Here is a 14,003-nt window from a genome sequence, read left to right as displayed (position 1 = left end):
AATGTTAGCACCCAAAACACTTTGGTCATCCTTCCTTCATGTTAATTTAAAAAAATTAGTTCAACCAGTACTTGACATTAGTCTTTTTTTTTTTTTTTTAAAGCAGTATTTTATTGGTTGATGCTTTGGTAACCTTTTATTTAAAAACAAACAAACAAACAAACAAATAAACAAAGTAAAAGTAAATTCTCTGATCTGCCCCTGGTCTTTTTGGATTTGCGTGTGGTCTTTTTAAGAGTAAATCACTTGGATAGAAAAGTCAGCTTTGCAGCCATGGAGTGGTGACCATTTTTCTTTAGTTCATGGAAATTTGCGTGGCAAGGGAGTTTACATTTCTGAGAGACAGGACAGTTTCCTAGTCAAACTGCAAATTTAGCTACACATTTTATTTAACTCAACAATTTGCTTGACCTTTCTCAGGCATGCTCTAAAGAGCAGCTATGGCTTCCAAGGCAACCCTTGTTCTTAAATGTCCTTTCTTTTTGAGCAAATACCAGACCAGTACTTTTGTCAAATGAAAATTCATATGAAGATAGTAGAGTCAACGGTTGAAAGATGAATACAGGTCAGAAGATAATGGAGTCCAGTCCCCTCCCAGTCAAGATCTGTTACACATCCTTGGTTAGGAATGTGTGGTCCTCAGACCAAACCAATTGTTTGATGATGAGAACTCATCAACAGCCTTGACAGCTAGTGTTTATAGTGGACTTTGCAGATCAGTTCTTGGCCAACCAACGAACAGCAATTGAGAACTTGGTGTGTACTGTAAAATGCAGAAAACACTAACCTTTCCTTGAGGATCTTGTGCCTGAGTAGGGAAAAGAAGTAGGATGCATGAGGAGATGATTCTTGAAATAGCAGAACTACTCAGGTAAATCTAGTCAAATGTGATTGAGAAGCCTAAAGAAATGCTTATTTTCATTGGGTGGTATATAAAGGGCTGTATATGAGGATATAGACACTAGATATACCCAGCTCTACATGAGGATATAGACACTAGAAGATACCCAAGGTTATGTAATTGTTCATGGTAAATATTTCATTTAGGATCTGTCCTGATGCCCTCACTTTTTTAGTTATCATTCTTCTAGCATCATATGGCATCTAGGGTTTCGAAACTATATTTAAGGAAAGTCTTTTTGGCTGCAGATCACAATGGCCAGATCTGGTCAGCCCTACAATTTCTAAGCAGTTAAATGAGTTGAAGTATTCAAGAGTCGAGCAAGTGTAAGGTTATTCTAGCACCTGCTGATATTGGGGGGGTGGGGAGGGCAACAGTACACTTATCCTACAGGCATGACATTCCTCAGAGTGAGAGTGTTCTCCAGTCTGTTCTATCCAAGTCTGCTGACTTGGTCTGGGGTGAGTTCAACTTGTTCTTTTAGGGCCATGCCAATATCATGTCCTCCTGAGCACAGTGTAGGAACCAGAACACTGGCTAGCAAAGAGATACCTTATTTCAAGGCCTGCTCTAATGTATTCCTGTGTGACCTAGGACAAGTACTCATCTCTCTGAGCTTTTAGTACCTTTGTAAAATACTCATCTCTGTCCTGCCTATTTCATGTATGAGAAAGCAAATTATAGCTGCTACACAAATACAGAGTATTATCCCTGTGACTGGCCTGTTCTCCATTCCGTTTCCAAATTTGATGAAACTCTTCCTGACTGTCTTTTTGGGCTGCTATATTAGAATACCATATATAGGGTGGCTTATAAACAACACATTTATTTCTCACAGTTCTGGAGGTTGGGAAGTCCTAGATAGGTGCTGGGACCTTTGGCGTCTGGTGAGGCCTGGTCCTTGGTTCATAGATGGCCATTTTCTTGCTGTGTCCTTACATGGCAGAAGGGGTGAGGGAGCTCTCCAGGACTCTTTTACAAAGGTACTATACTAATCTCATTCATGAGGGCTCCACCCTCATGACTTAATCACTGCAAAGGCCCCACCTTCACATGTCATCACACTGGTGATTAGGTTTCAGCCTATGAATTGATGGGGAAGGGCACAAACATTCACGAGGGCACAAACAGTCTGTAGCATGGACTCTGACAGTATATATCTTAGTGGACATTTTTCATTATCCTCTTTTGTTACAGTCATTTGTGTTCTTGTCTTTTACTCATTCAAACTTTCTAAGTACTTCGAGGGCAAGGAGTAGACTAAAGGTCTTTCTTGCAAGTGCTGGTATGTTCACAAGCATTGGTTTTTGGTTGTACTTGAATGGAATTAAATAAAAATTTAATGATAACAACAGTAATGATAGTATTTTTACTAACAACAATAATAGCATCAAATATCTATTTAATGCATACTTATGTACCAGGTACTATGTTGGGCACTTTACATGGAATCTTATTAAATCCTCACAGCCACCTTATGAGGTACAGATATATTCCCTCTATTTTAAATTCCCTCTATTTTACTTAGAAGGAAACTGAGCCTCAGAGCTGTTTAATAGTCTGCCCATAGCTGGTCAGCGAAAATTTAAACCCTGGCTCCTGCCTCTGGAGCCCTTGCTTTTAACACCGTGTACTCTTCAACTTCTCTCTCCATCTTGGGAGGGAGGGATGGTGCTCTGCTGCCTACTTGCCATTGTTATTCAGCTTGAGTATCCTGCAAATAGAATTGACCTAAATGGAGGGACCTTGGTGATCCTCTGATTGAACCTCCTGGAATTACCTTTGAAGGAACTGAGTTCTTTGTAGAGGTCAAATGATTTGCTAAAGTTTTTCCAGCTACTTAGTGATAATTTACTTCACATTTATTTAAAAAATCAGCTTTTAGGAACATTATTAAACACAACTTTTAGGAACATTATTAAATCAACTTTTAGGAACATTATGAAATCTGCTTCCTTTGGTTATCCAGAATTGTTTCCTGATTGCGGTGTTCTGAACCGAATACTTTTAAATTCTAGCCCATCCCTAGATCCTGGAAGGTGAAATTACACGGCAGCGATGTGGAATGACACTGCCATCTAGTGGATGAGTTAAAACAAAATCAGTGTCAGAAGCTTGCTTCAAAGACAGTTTTCATTCGTTCAACAAATATTCATTGGACATTTGTGTGAAAGCCTAGTGAGGCATTGAGTGTATTGTGGGGAGTGAAGAGAATGATCTGCTTTCATGAACTTACAGCCTAGGAAAATGTTTCATTTCTGAGAAGCACAGAATGGTTAGTAGTTCTCAGATGAGCTGGTAGATTTAGTTTTTCAAGTTACAGGCAGAGAAACTGTCTTGAATGCCTTGCCAGGTAGGTTGGAATCATGGCTACAATTCCATTGCAGGGGGAGCTAAGGATGTGGGGCATTCTGTGGCCAGATGGGCAGGGCCATTGGTAGGAGACACATACCATTCCCTTTGGGATTTCGTCTTCCTTTTCCTTCAGAATGCATTCTGTTACATGTTTTTCTGGGTGCTGAGTCTTGATGGCCATGTAGAAATCAGTGCATTCATTTCTCAAGTATCTAGTGAATGTTTACTACGGGTCAGGCACCATTTGGGGAACTGGGATAGAAAAGTGAAAAAATTTGGCAAAGTCTTTGCTCTTATCGACTTTATATTCCAGTAGTCAATACACCAGAAAAGAGAGGAATAAGTAAGAATTTCACATAATGATAAGGAAAAAAACAGGGAGATAAGGTAGAGACTCCCCGGGGTAACCTATCTTAAATAATATAGTTAATGAAGGCTGCTCTAAAAAGGTCATAACAATCTGAATTACTAGGTCATGAAATGGAGTAGAGTAGGCTAGAACAGAATGGAAAATATGAAAGTGTATTGCACTTAATTATAAATGTAATTTTATTAGGTCATAATGCAAAAAGATTTACTGTGCATTGATGATAAAAAAAAATTGAATGTTTATCTAGAGAAAGAGTTTTTCAGGTAGAAGGAACATAACATGCAAAGCCTGCATGACAAGAAAGATTTGGAGTGCTGGAGGACAACAAGGAGCTCAGAGTGGCTGGAGCACAGTGAGAGCGGTTGGGGTGAGAGGAGGTGAGGCAGGACAGGTAGGCAGGTCACACCAGGTCTTGCAGACCGTGGCGGAGGCCAGGGGAAAGTGTCAAAGTGGATGTAAGAACATCTGATTTAGATTTTAGGAAAGGCGTTCTGTCTGCTGGGTGGACACTGGATTGGAAGGAGATGGGTAGAGAATGAAAGCAGGAGACCGGTTAGGAGAGGAGTATAACCACAGGAGATGACATGGTTGGCTTAGGGTAGGAGCAGGGCTTGAAGCCCATCAGCTCCGATGTCCCCAGTGATGATAATAGCAACCAACGTGCATGGAATACTTCGTGGTTTTGAAATTGTTTTCATCCTTTAGCTCATTTCTCTTTGAAACAGCTCTACTCAGAGCAAGGGCAGATATTATCATCTCCATCGTCCAGATATGGGAAGGAGACCCAGAGAGGGTAAATGACTTGAGCCAGTCTCACCAACTAGAAAATGATAGAATTGTAACTCCGGCCTAGGCATTTGCTCTGCCAGCTCTCTGACTGACTGGGTTCTGCTATTTTTCTCAGAGGACTTTTCTTCTGGCTACTTCATCCTTCCTGACTGCAGGAGGTGCACTTTGCAGATTTTCAGAAGGATCCTTTTTTTCAGTTTAGTTTCAGTGGGCAAGCCCAATCAGGGAGGATATATGAGGCTGTGGGGGTGATCAGGAAGGTAGATGCATCCCTCAGTAAGTGTACTGGATTTGCACTACAAGAGAATGAAAGGCTACAGGATCATATGGGCCATAGCTGGCAGGAGCCCAGGTAAAAGGTGTGTCCACCCAGTTGTCTAAACAGCCAACATAGGGGCAGGGGTGGGGAGTGCAGCACTTTCTGAAACCCTGCCTCCAAATAAACAGCGATCAGTGCTCAGGTATCAACTCCCCCTGCTCAGAGCTTAGCATACAGCCCCAGGCTTAGCCCTGTATTTTTGTTTTATTCAGCAGTTATTCAGCACATTAGCTTCTGGGTATTAAAGTGTAAGTTTCCCTGGGAAGAAGTTGCTACTAGATTCGAATGAATTCTTTTGGGCCGTTTCATAGCATCATGTGCTTTACCGCAGTTCGTGCTTTTCTGTTTACTTACATGATTATTTGATTAATACCCTTTTTTCCTGACTATGCTGTGAGTTCCGTGAAGGAAGTTTCTTTTTGCTCACAATGCTTGAATGAGTGAATGATTTGCCAAGTCTTCAAGATGTCCTGGTAGCAATACTGTGTTTGGTGTGATGGAAGAAAAGATCCGTCCCAAGTTCTTTGCAGGAACCTTGACAAAGGAACGCTGGAAGACATAGTCCTCTGGGGGCTTTGTTTGTCTTTGTAAAGTATGTTATAGAATCACCCCTTCATTTCTAAAGAAAAAAAGTGTTGTGTTTTCTATCAGTGGAATATTAATTTTTATTAAGAATTCACTTTTGTCATTGAAATGCGCTTTCAATGTAATAATATGCTTTGAAAGAATGAGTTGGCACAGCCATGTTATAGAAAGGTTAAGAGCATTATAGAGAGTGGAAGTATTGACCAGCACAGCATTTTGTTACCACATATACACACACGTACACACACGTACACACACGTACACACGCACACATGCATTTTCTCCCCTGGGTTCTAGAACTTAGGTCAGTGTTTTAATTGTACCCATGTTGGGCCTTTCCAGGCCACACACCTGCACAGAGGAAGTGAGGTTCACAAGGAACAATGCAATTACTCTGCTTGTGGTAAACTGACAGTTCATCTATGACACAAAGAAAGTATTTGGGACTCGTAAAAATGTCCTTTTCTGAAGTCTCCTGCCTTCTAATAGTTGTTCTGTTCATTAGAGAGGATGGGTTGGAGATGGCCCTGCAGGTTTTCTTTTTAAGTGGAACTCAGATCCTCCCCTGGTGCACGGAGGCAGTACTGCCTAATGGTTTAAAGACGATCAAGGGTCTTGGAGGCCGAGCGACCAGGACAGAAGTTGCAGCTCTGTCCTGTACCAGCTGCATCATGTTCCTTAATGTTAGCAGATTTCATTTTCCTCCTATAAATTAGAGGTAAAGATAATAATATCTTTTTTTAGGAATTTAATGAGGATTATGTATTTAAAATTAATGAAGTTCGAATAGGGTAATGTATATATAGCTATGGGCATGGTGCCTAGCACAAAGTTAAGTGTTTGGCCAACCATTATCATTACTCTTATTTCTGTTTCATGTTGTTTGATTTGCTTTTAAAAGCCATCTCCAGAGACTTTTCTGGCCTGCTTGCTGAAAGCTCCCTTTGGGTAGTGACTTGATTTTTCTCTAAAATTCCATCTTTTTTTGTAGGCAGATAGTCAAGTGGACCTGGTCCGGCAGCATTTCTATGAAGTGTCCCTGGAGTATGTCTTCAAGGTGCAGGAAGTCCAAGAGAGAAAGATGTTTGAGTTTGTGGAGCCCGTAAGTAGATGCTCTGTCTTTTATTATTTATATTTTTATGGTGTCTTTACTTTCATCCCCACCCCTCCTTCCCACTACCGAGATGACAGAATGCTCTAAGTTGTTAATGAAGAGGTTGACCAGCCCTGATGGTGTGCCTTCTGCTGAGTAACAGGGCTTTGTCAGTCTGGCTACCTTAGGTCTTTTCCTGTAGCCATTCCTGTACGACTGTAGCGAGGGAGATGGTACATTCAGCAGTCGTTGCTTCCTTTAGCCACCCTGTGTTGTCCTGTTTGGTTTGCAGGTGGAAGTAAAGGCGGAGAGGACTTTTCATTTTGCCAGTCAGTAGTGATTATACTAACTTAACTCTCCTCCCCCAGCTTTTTCCTTCCTTTAAATAATGCAGTGGTAACTCAAGGAAATAGGGGGATGTACACGATACCTTTCTTTTTTTGCCTCCAGAGTTCAAAGCCCTTCCTCACACCATTCATGCATTCAAAGATGCTATATAAAGTGATTTCTCGGTATAGGTTCGTTGTAACAAAGCAGCGTGGAGAGTTTGCTGAGTGGACCATGATGGGATCTGGACTTGGGCAGAGGTGTTCCAGGGGGTGTGAAAGGTTAGAATGTGGGAATAAGTTTGGCTTAAGTTTAGGCCTCCTCCGCGTAGTTGTGGTTTCATGCAGACGTGGTACTACCCCACCTTGCTGTGGCACTATATTCAGAATCTGAAGCAGGAAGACTTCATGGAAACACCAGAGAGCATATGGGTCTCAGTTTAAAACTTACAGACCTTGCATTTTCAGCCAAATGCAGCCTCTGATTTAGACCCAAGACAAGGGTCTCCATACAAATAAGATTCTTATCTTCCTAGATTTAAGAAAGTGATTTTCTTAAGCAAATAAGAATAAAACTGTAAGAAACTGAAAGAACATGACCACCCTTTTTTAGTGAAGAGTGGGTTTTATACCCTATTTCTAATTTATAACTTTTGGGATGCCTTTTAGGCATGTAGACTTGCTAGTAGTTTTATCAAGAGTCTAGTCGGCTTTGAAATTTGATGCTTACATCTTTTACTCTATTGGAATTATAATCTTAGAATTCTGCTCTCAGCCACCTTAAATGGCAAATTTTAAAAAGTCCTTAATTGCCTCAAGGAAATAGGGGGATGTACATGATACCTTTCTTTTAATCTGAATTTAGAAACTTTAGAGCCAACTTTCTGTCTAGCAGTGGTCTCTGACACAGTAGAGTCTGTGAGGTGGGAGAAGCCATCTGCCAGAGAAGGTAAGCTTAGGGCACAGAGGTGTTAAAAGCCAGCCTTCAGTTTCTCAAAATGCCTTTAGCAATTTTACTTGTTTCTACTAGAATTTCTGGTGGGAAAAGAACAGTGTGATTCTAATAAGCCCATCCCTACATTTTTGAGCTGAGTTTTTTTGTTAACCGTTTTCATCTCTCAGGTGTTCCTAGTGAATCAGGTATTGTATCTGTTAACGGCTGCTGTGTAACAAATAACCACAAAAACCTCATATGAACAATAGATGTTTATTTCTTACACATCTTTGGGTTTAGACAATCTAGGCTGGGCTCAGCTGGATTAATCTGGTGATCTAAATGGGCTTTTCTCCTCTTCCTTTTTTGTCCTTCCCTTTTTTTGAAAAAAAAAAAAAAAAAGAAGAAATCTGTAAGGATTTATCCTATTTCCTGGCATTCTATTGTAATGTATTGGTGTCTTGAGTTTTTTGAGAGGAAGTACAGCATCATTGTCAAGGCTCTAAAGCCAGACTGCCTAGATTTAAATCATAGCCATTTTCTAGCTTTGTGTTTTTGGGGAAATTGTTTATTTCTCTGAGCCTTAGTTTCTTCATCTGCAAAATGGGTAAATAATACCTCCTGCCATATAAATATGTTATGAGGATTAACTGAGTTTATTCATGTAAGATGCTTAGAACAGAGCTAACCTAATTAGTTTCCAATTATTATATATTTATTATATAATTGCTAATTAGCACCCAATTATTTTTTATTCTGAGATAGAGGAATATGTCAACTTTGGCTGCCAAGGGTCTCCTTAGAGAGGAGTCAAGTGCCAATATTAACAGGGCCCACTTGTTTTAATATAAATAGTCTAGGTAAATCTAAAAGCTTTTATTTACTGAATATCATAGAAAATGCTGAAGATCCAGCTGCTGCGTCTGAGGAGCTCACAGCTTCATTGGGGAAGCATGGGAGTATATAGTAGAGAGGTAGCCAAGGTAGCGAGCAGTTCAGTGCCAGATTGGACAGGATGGATGGTATACAAGGGCCAGAGGGATTTAAAGAGTGTAAAACCATTGTGGTTTTTGAGGTCATAAAATAAGACAACCAGAGAGCTAACGAAAAAAATTTCTGGTCTCTTCTTCAAATAAAGAGAAAGTGACAGGAACTTTCCCAAAGTTAAGTGAATTGGTTGAGAGGCTAGATGTAGGATTTAGATGTTTAATCTTTTCCACAGAAGTTTTTATTTCCTAACACACCAGCCTAAAGGCAAGTCAGTGGCTCCAAGAGCTGTGGATAGGGAGAAGAGGTTCGTCAATGAATGAATCAATGGTTCAGTGGTTCTCAATGGTCAAAGTCTTAGAAATACAAATACTCAGGCTCTCTCTCAGACCTGGAATCTGGGGGTAGGGCTCAATAGTCTGCACTTTAGTAAGCCCCTAGCTTGTACAAAACAGACCATGAAGTAATCATTGGTATTAGCTGAAACTGTGTCGTGTAGAGTGCTAATAATAAGTACTTTACCTATAGTACATCATCCAGTTCTTATATCTCAGAAGGAGGGTACTGTTTTTATGTCTATTTTCAGCTAAAGAAAACGGAAGCCCATTTATTTACTTCTTCAAGATCACATCTAGTAAATAGCAAGTCTTCAATGGTCTGGCTCTTAATCTCTGTGAAACAGCATTTGATTTTTACAGGTGTAAAGGAAACCAGCAAGAAATCTATTGAACTAAGTTGCTGAGGTAACTAGGGTGGGTATTCATATATTAAGTTGGTTGCAGTCAAGGGAATCTTCTAGCCACTCAAGGAACCTCCGTGCCCACTGACTATGTTCAGTTGTTTCACAGAAAGTAACTTCATGTACCAGGATGTTATTGACCTTCAGAAAAAGAAATAAAATTTTAGTGTTCTACGGAAGAAAAATCAGACTTCTTGGGTCCAACCCATATAATTTTTTGAGCCCCGGAAACCTTTATTTTCTTGTTGAGGTACTAAATGTTCTGGAGATTTGGATTGCAGATAATGACATACTGACTTCATGAAGGTGAGGCCCTGTTCCGTCTGTTCTCTGAGTTTTCATAATTGAAGGTTACCTACTGCTACAGAGAACACATTCTCACATTTGTCAGGCATTGCATCCTCTGAGTTTCACCTGCTGAGTGTTCTCTGGTGCCGTTCCTTCCTGTTCTTTCTCATTGCTTCTGCCCCATTGCAGGTCTTCATTCTTTCCCTTTGGCTTGTTGCATTCTGTCCTGGGCACCACCCCCTTCTCCAGCCTGGCCTAGACCCTGCCACCACAGTGTAACTTCTAACACATTAGACTAATCATATCTCTGTTGCTGAGCAACTCCTGCTGGCACTCCTGTGCTAGGCCCATTTCGTAGATGATCTCGGTCTTTACCAGAATCCAGTACAGCAGTGGGTAGCATTATTATTCTCCTGCAAAAGATGAGTTAAAGGCAGTTACATGGCTTACCTGGCCCAGCTTTCCATCACTACTGTTTGTCCTTCCTTTTGTTGCATGAATGAATACTTCTTGATAGCTATGTTAGTTTGCTAGGGCTGTTGTAATAAAGTACCATAAAAATCTTAGAGCAACAGCAATTTCTCGTTTCATAGTTTTAGAGGCCAGAAGTCCAAGATCAGTGTGTCAGCAGGGCCATGCTCCCTCTGAAACCTGTAGGGAAGTTATCCTTCTTTTCTTCTTCCCAGCTTCTGGTGGTTTGCTGGCAGTATTGGCATTCTTTGCCTTGTAGATTCATCACTCCTGTCCCTCGTCTTCACATGACTGTCTTCCCTCTGTGTGTTTCTCTGTGCCCTTTTTCAGGTTGAGATTTGGAACTGAGGCAAGATAATGTAGAGCTTGGGATGGGGCCAGGGCAGCATAACAATAGTGAGGTTTGCATATAGGTTCTGAGAGGGAAGACTGCGGGAAGGTTTATTTAGCTTGGAGAATGGAAGGCTGGCAGGGGCCCAGGACAGGAACATTAATAGTTTTTAAGTATATGAAGGCATGTTGTAAGAATTTTGATGAACAGATGTTTTCACTCTTCACTAAAGACAAGACTAAACAATGAACCAGGCTTACCTTTAGCCTGAGGCAATTTAAATGGGAATTTAGGGAATCCGTTGTAACTGAAAATGTGGGAACATGGGAATATTTTAATAAAGGAATCTATAGTGTTTTCTTTTGCAGTTTAGGGAAAGCACAGAAACACATTTGAGCCGAAGCTGACCTAGATGATTTTATTTGATTTCACTTTGCTTGTTAGACTGCAGACTCAGGACACACCAGCTTCCTTTTCTCTCTTCCTTGTTGGTTATCAATATAACCACACCATTCTGCACGACAAGCTGATATACAAATACTAGAAGGAGACTAAGTTGGAGTCCTGACTTTAATTTCTGAGAAAATGATTTTCTTGGGAGGCGGTGAAGTTCACAGGGTCAGAACTCAGGTGTTGGTGTCAAGGAGATCTGGTTTCAAAACGTGGCTGCCAGTTACTGTGTGTTTTGGAGCAAGTTACTTGACCACTCTGAATCTGCTTCCTCATTATCAAAGTGAAGATAACAGTATTATTTACCTCAGGTTGTTATGAGTGTTCAGTGAGATAGGACATACAAAGTTTCAGTGCCTGGCATACAAATAGTGCTCAGTGAGTAATAGCTATTATCGTTACTTTATTGTAGACTTTCAGACTATACTTGGGAGCTCATGCACAGCTACAAAATACCTGTTTCACCTGCTTATGTGAACTCTCCCTTTCTACCTTCATTATAGCTACTGGCATTCTTGCAAGGACTCTTCACTTTCTATCACCACGGTTATGAACTGGCCAAGGATTTCGGCGACTTCAAGACGCAGCTGACCATTAGCATACAGAACGTGAGTAGGCAAAATGACAGACTTCCTTTCTCTGGTTAAGGAAAGGAAAAAACAAAATACGTGTCTGGTTGAGCAGAGCTCACGTATCTGGGTCGGAATATAGGCGAGGAGAATGGGTCTTGCCTGGGTTCGAAGGGCAGTCGGGGGCAGACATTTCTAGGGTGCCTGGTGGTCCCAGGTCCTCTCCTCCATTATTTTAAAGCACTTATTTATGTTGTCAGAAGTGCTACTGCTGATTATGTTTTAAATCTGTAGCACCAGGGTCAGGATTTCCTTTGGCAGTGGAAGTCCCACCCCAGCCCAGCCCTGCTCCGCCCAGCCCAGCTCTCCTTCTGTGCATCTTAGCTGCCTAGCCACATGAGACCTTAGAATATATGTTCAGGGGATGGGGGCGGCACACACATGCTGGCCTCCAGCTCAAAGGATGTGCTCTTGTTCAACTGTTAGTAAGGCTGACAGGAAGTCCAGGTCGGTGTGGTTTACTCCTAATCTCCTTTCCCACATTTTAAACAGCATGACCTTTTGGTGCTCAGAATCCTGCCTAGGGCTCTTTGGTTAGTGGTTAGTAGGGCTCGAGCCCCCTTCTTCATTGTGTGAATGGGCCATGTTAGTCTGCATCTTGTCTTCGTCTCTAGATGATCTTGTATAGAAAAGAAACCAAGTGCATCCATGTGGGCTATCTTGCATGGCTTTTAGAAGCCTGCAGTTTGCCCTGACATGGTTCTCTATGTCTTCTGAGAGAACAGGAAGTTGAGTTTCAGAAAAGGTTTTACAAAATGTGTTTCCCTTTTGCCCGCTTCCTTAGAAGGCCAGCTCTGAAGTGGAGATTTACACATAGCAGGTTTACAGGGAGCACTGTTGGAAGAAACACCTGTGAGAGAATAAGGCCCGTGCAGAAGTTAAGCTGTGATACAGTTTCAACAGAGGCCTCAGTCAATGCCATGGGCACCCTGAAGTAGGGATGTCCTTCACAGTGGCCAGAATAGAAGCAAGGGGGGCAGGCTTTTGACTCTTTCGACTTTTGTCCCTAGACTAGTCACTGGGTGGGTACAGGCTGCCCTAGGGAAGGAGTAACCCTCAGTGAAGCAGCTGCATTTGGAGGAGGGCACCATCTGAGCCATCACAGGCAACACTCCCTGCTGCTGGAGAAATGAATCCCTCTGTCTGGAGGGAGGGCAGGGTCATGTACCTTCCTGTAGACCATCTGACTCAGAATCCCCTGGGATGCTGTTTCAATGCACATTTCTGTGTCCAAAGGTACTCAATGCATCTTTAGGGATGAGGCCTGGGCATCTGCATTTTCTCCAAGTTCCTCAGGTGATTTTCATGGTCCCTAGAGTTCGAGACATTCTTGTATAAGACGTTAGAGCAAAGTATACCTCTTGACTATTTGCCTAATTCTTAGATGGCTGACTGTAGAACTAAATTATCTGATTTTAGATGTAACGATTCTATTGGTTGAGGTTCTGAATTGTTAGAGATGGGAATAGGGTTTTATTTCTTTGATTTGAATAAAATTCTTTTCATCCTAGACAAGAAATCGCTTTGAAGGCACCAGGTCAGAAGTGGAATCACTGATGAAAAAGATGAAGGAGAATCCCCTTGAGCACAAGACTATCAGTCCCTACACCATGGAAGGTTACCTCTACGTTCAGGAGAAACGTGAGTGCCCAGGACCACCAGCAGCTTGGACTGCACTCATGCCTTCTGCCCAGAAGGTGGAGGGTATATCCACTACCTTCTAGGCCAGTAGTGCCTGGCCTAGAGCTGTATTTTGTAAATACACGCTTTGGTGAATGAGAGTAATTTTATAGTGCAGTTTCCTAAGGAAAGGTGATGTCCCCAAGTCTTATCGACCACCGAGGGACATGTTGTTTTCTTTGTAACTAGGAATTCCCTTGGGAATCTGGAATGCATTGAGGCTCTGTGGTGGTTCTTTTCTCCCTCATGTCACTCTACTCTTGAGGTACCTGTACCTTTAGTTTAGCTTTAAATACTATATTCTTGGTATAGAGGCCTTGGAAAGATCTTACATACTAGACCTAACTGTCTATCAACAGTCATATCCTTTGGTAGACTTAATATTTAATGATTTTGTTTTCATTTAAGACTTGTTTCAGCAAGGTCCAAACAGTCGTGACTTAGGCCCTTTCCCGTTTCTCTTCAACTCCTGTCATTCCAACACTTGAATTTTATGAAAAGTAGAAACAAAAGCTCACTCTCACAGCCAGGAAGAAGATTCATTGCTCTGCTGGCACGATGGATGTCAAGGAAAGAAATTCCCTGTGTTGGTTACCTGGAGTTTTCAGTGATGGTTCTCAGATTCATGCACTAGGCCTGGGAGAAGGCTTTGTGTTGGGCTGTGCTACGGGTAGCACTTCCAGGCTTAATCCATGCATTCAGTGCCAGGGAGAAAAGGAAGTGATTTTTTTTTTTCCTGCAGTGAAGCTCTTCTCC

At 41.6% G+C, this 14,003-nt stretch overlaps 1 protein-coding gene across 1 annotated transcript in view; it reads left to right on the top strand.

The window, feature by feature from the left end:
* ARHGAP26 (Rho GTPase activating protein 26) overlaps positions 1–14,003 on the top strand; it is a 385,346-nt gene that overhangs the window by 105,618 nt on the left and 265,725 nt on the right. The window contains exons 6-8 of the mRNA XM_015597932.2: positions 6,311–6,421; positions 11,442–11,546; positions 13,079–13,208. Coding sequence (XP_015453418.1) covers positions 6,311–6,421; positions 11,442–11,546; positions 13,079–13,208 — 346 coding nt within the window. The remainder of the gene's footprint in view (positions 1–6,310; positions 6,422–11,441; positions 11,547–13,078; positions 13,209–14,003) is intronic.

Source organism: Pteropus alecto, unplaced genomic scaffold (genome assembly GCF_000325575.1).
Source record: "Pteropus alecto unplaced genomic scaffold, ASM32557v1 scaffold78, whole genome shotgun sequence".
NCBI lineage: Eukaryota > Metazoa > Chordata > Mammalia > Chiroptera > Pteropodidae > Pteropus > Pteropus alecto.
Note: the sequence above shows the minus strand (reverse complement) of the source record. Positions and strands in the feature narration are given on the sequence as shown.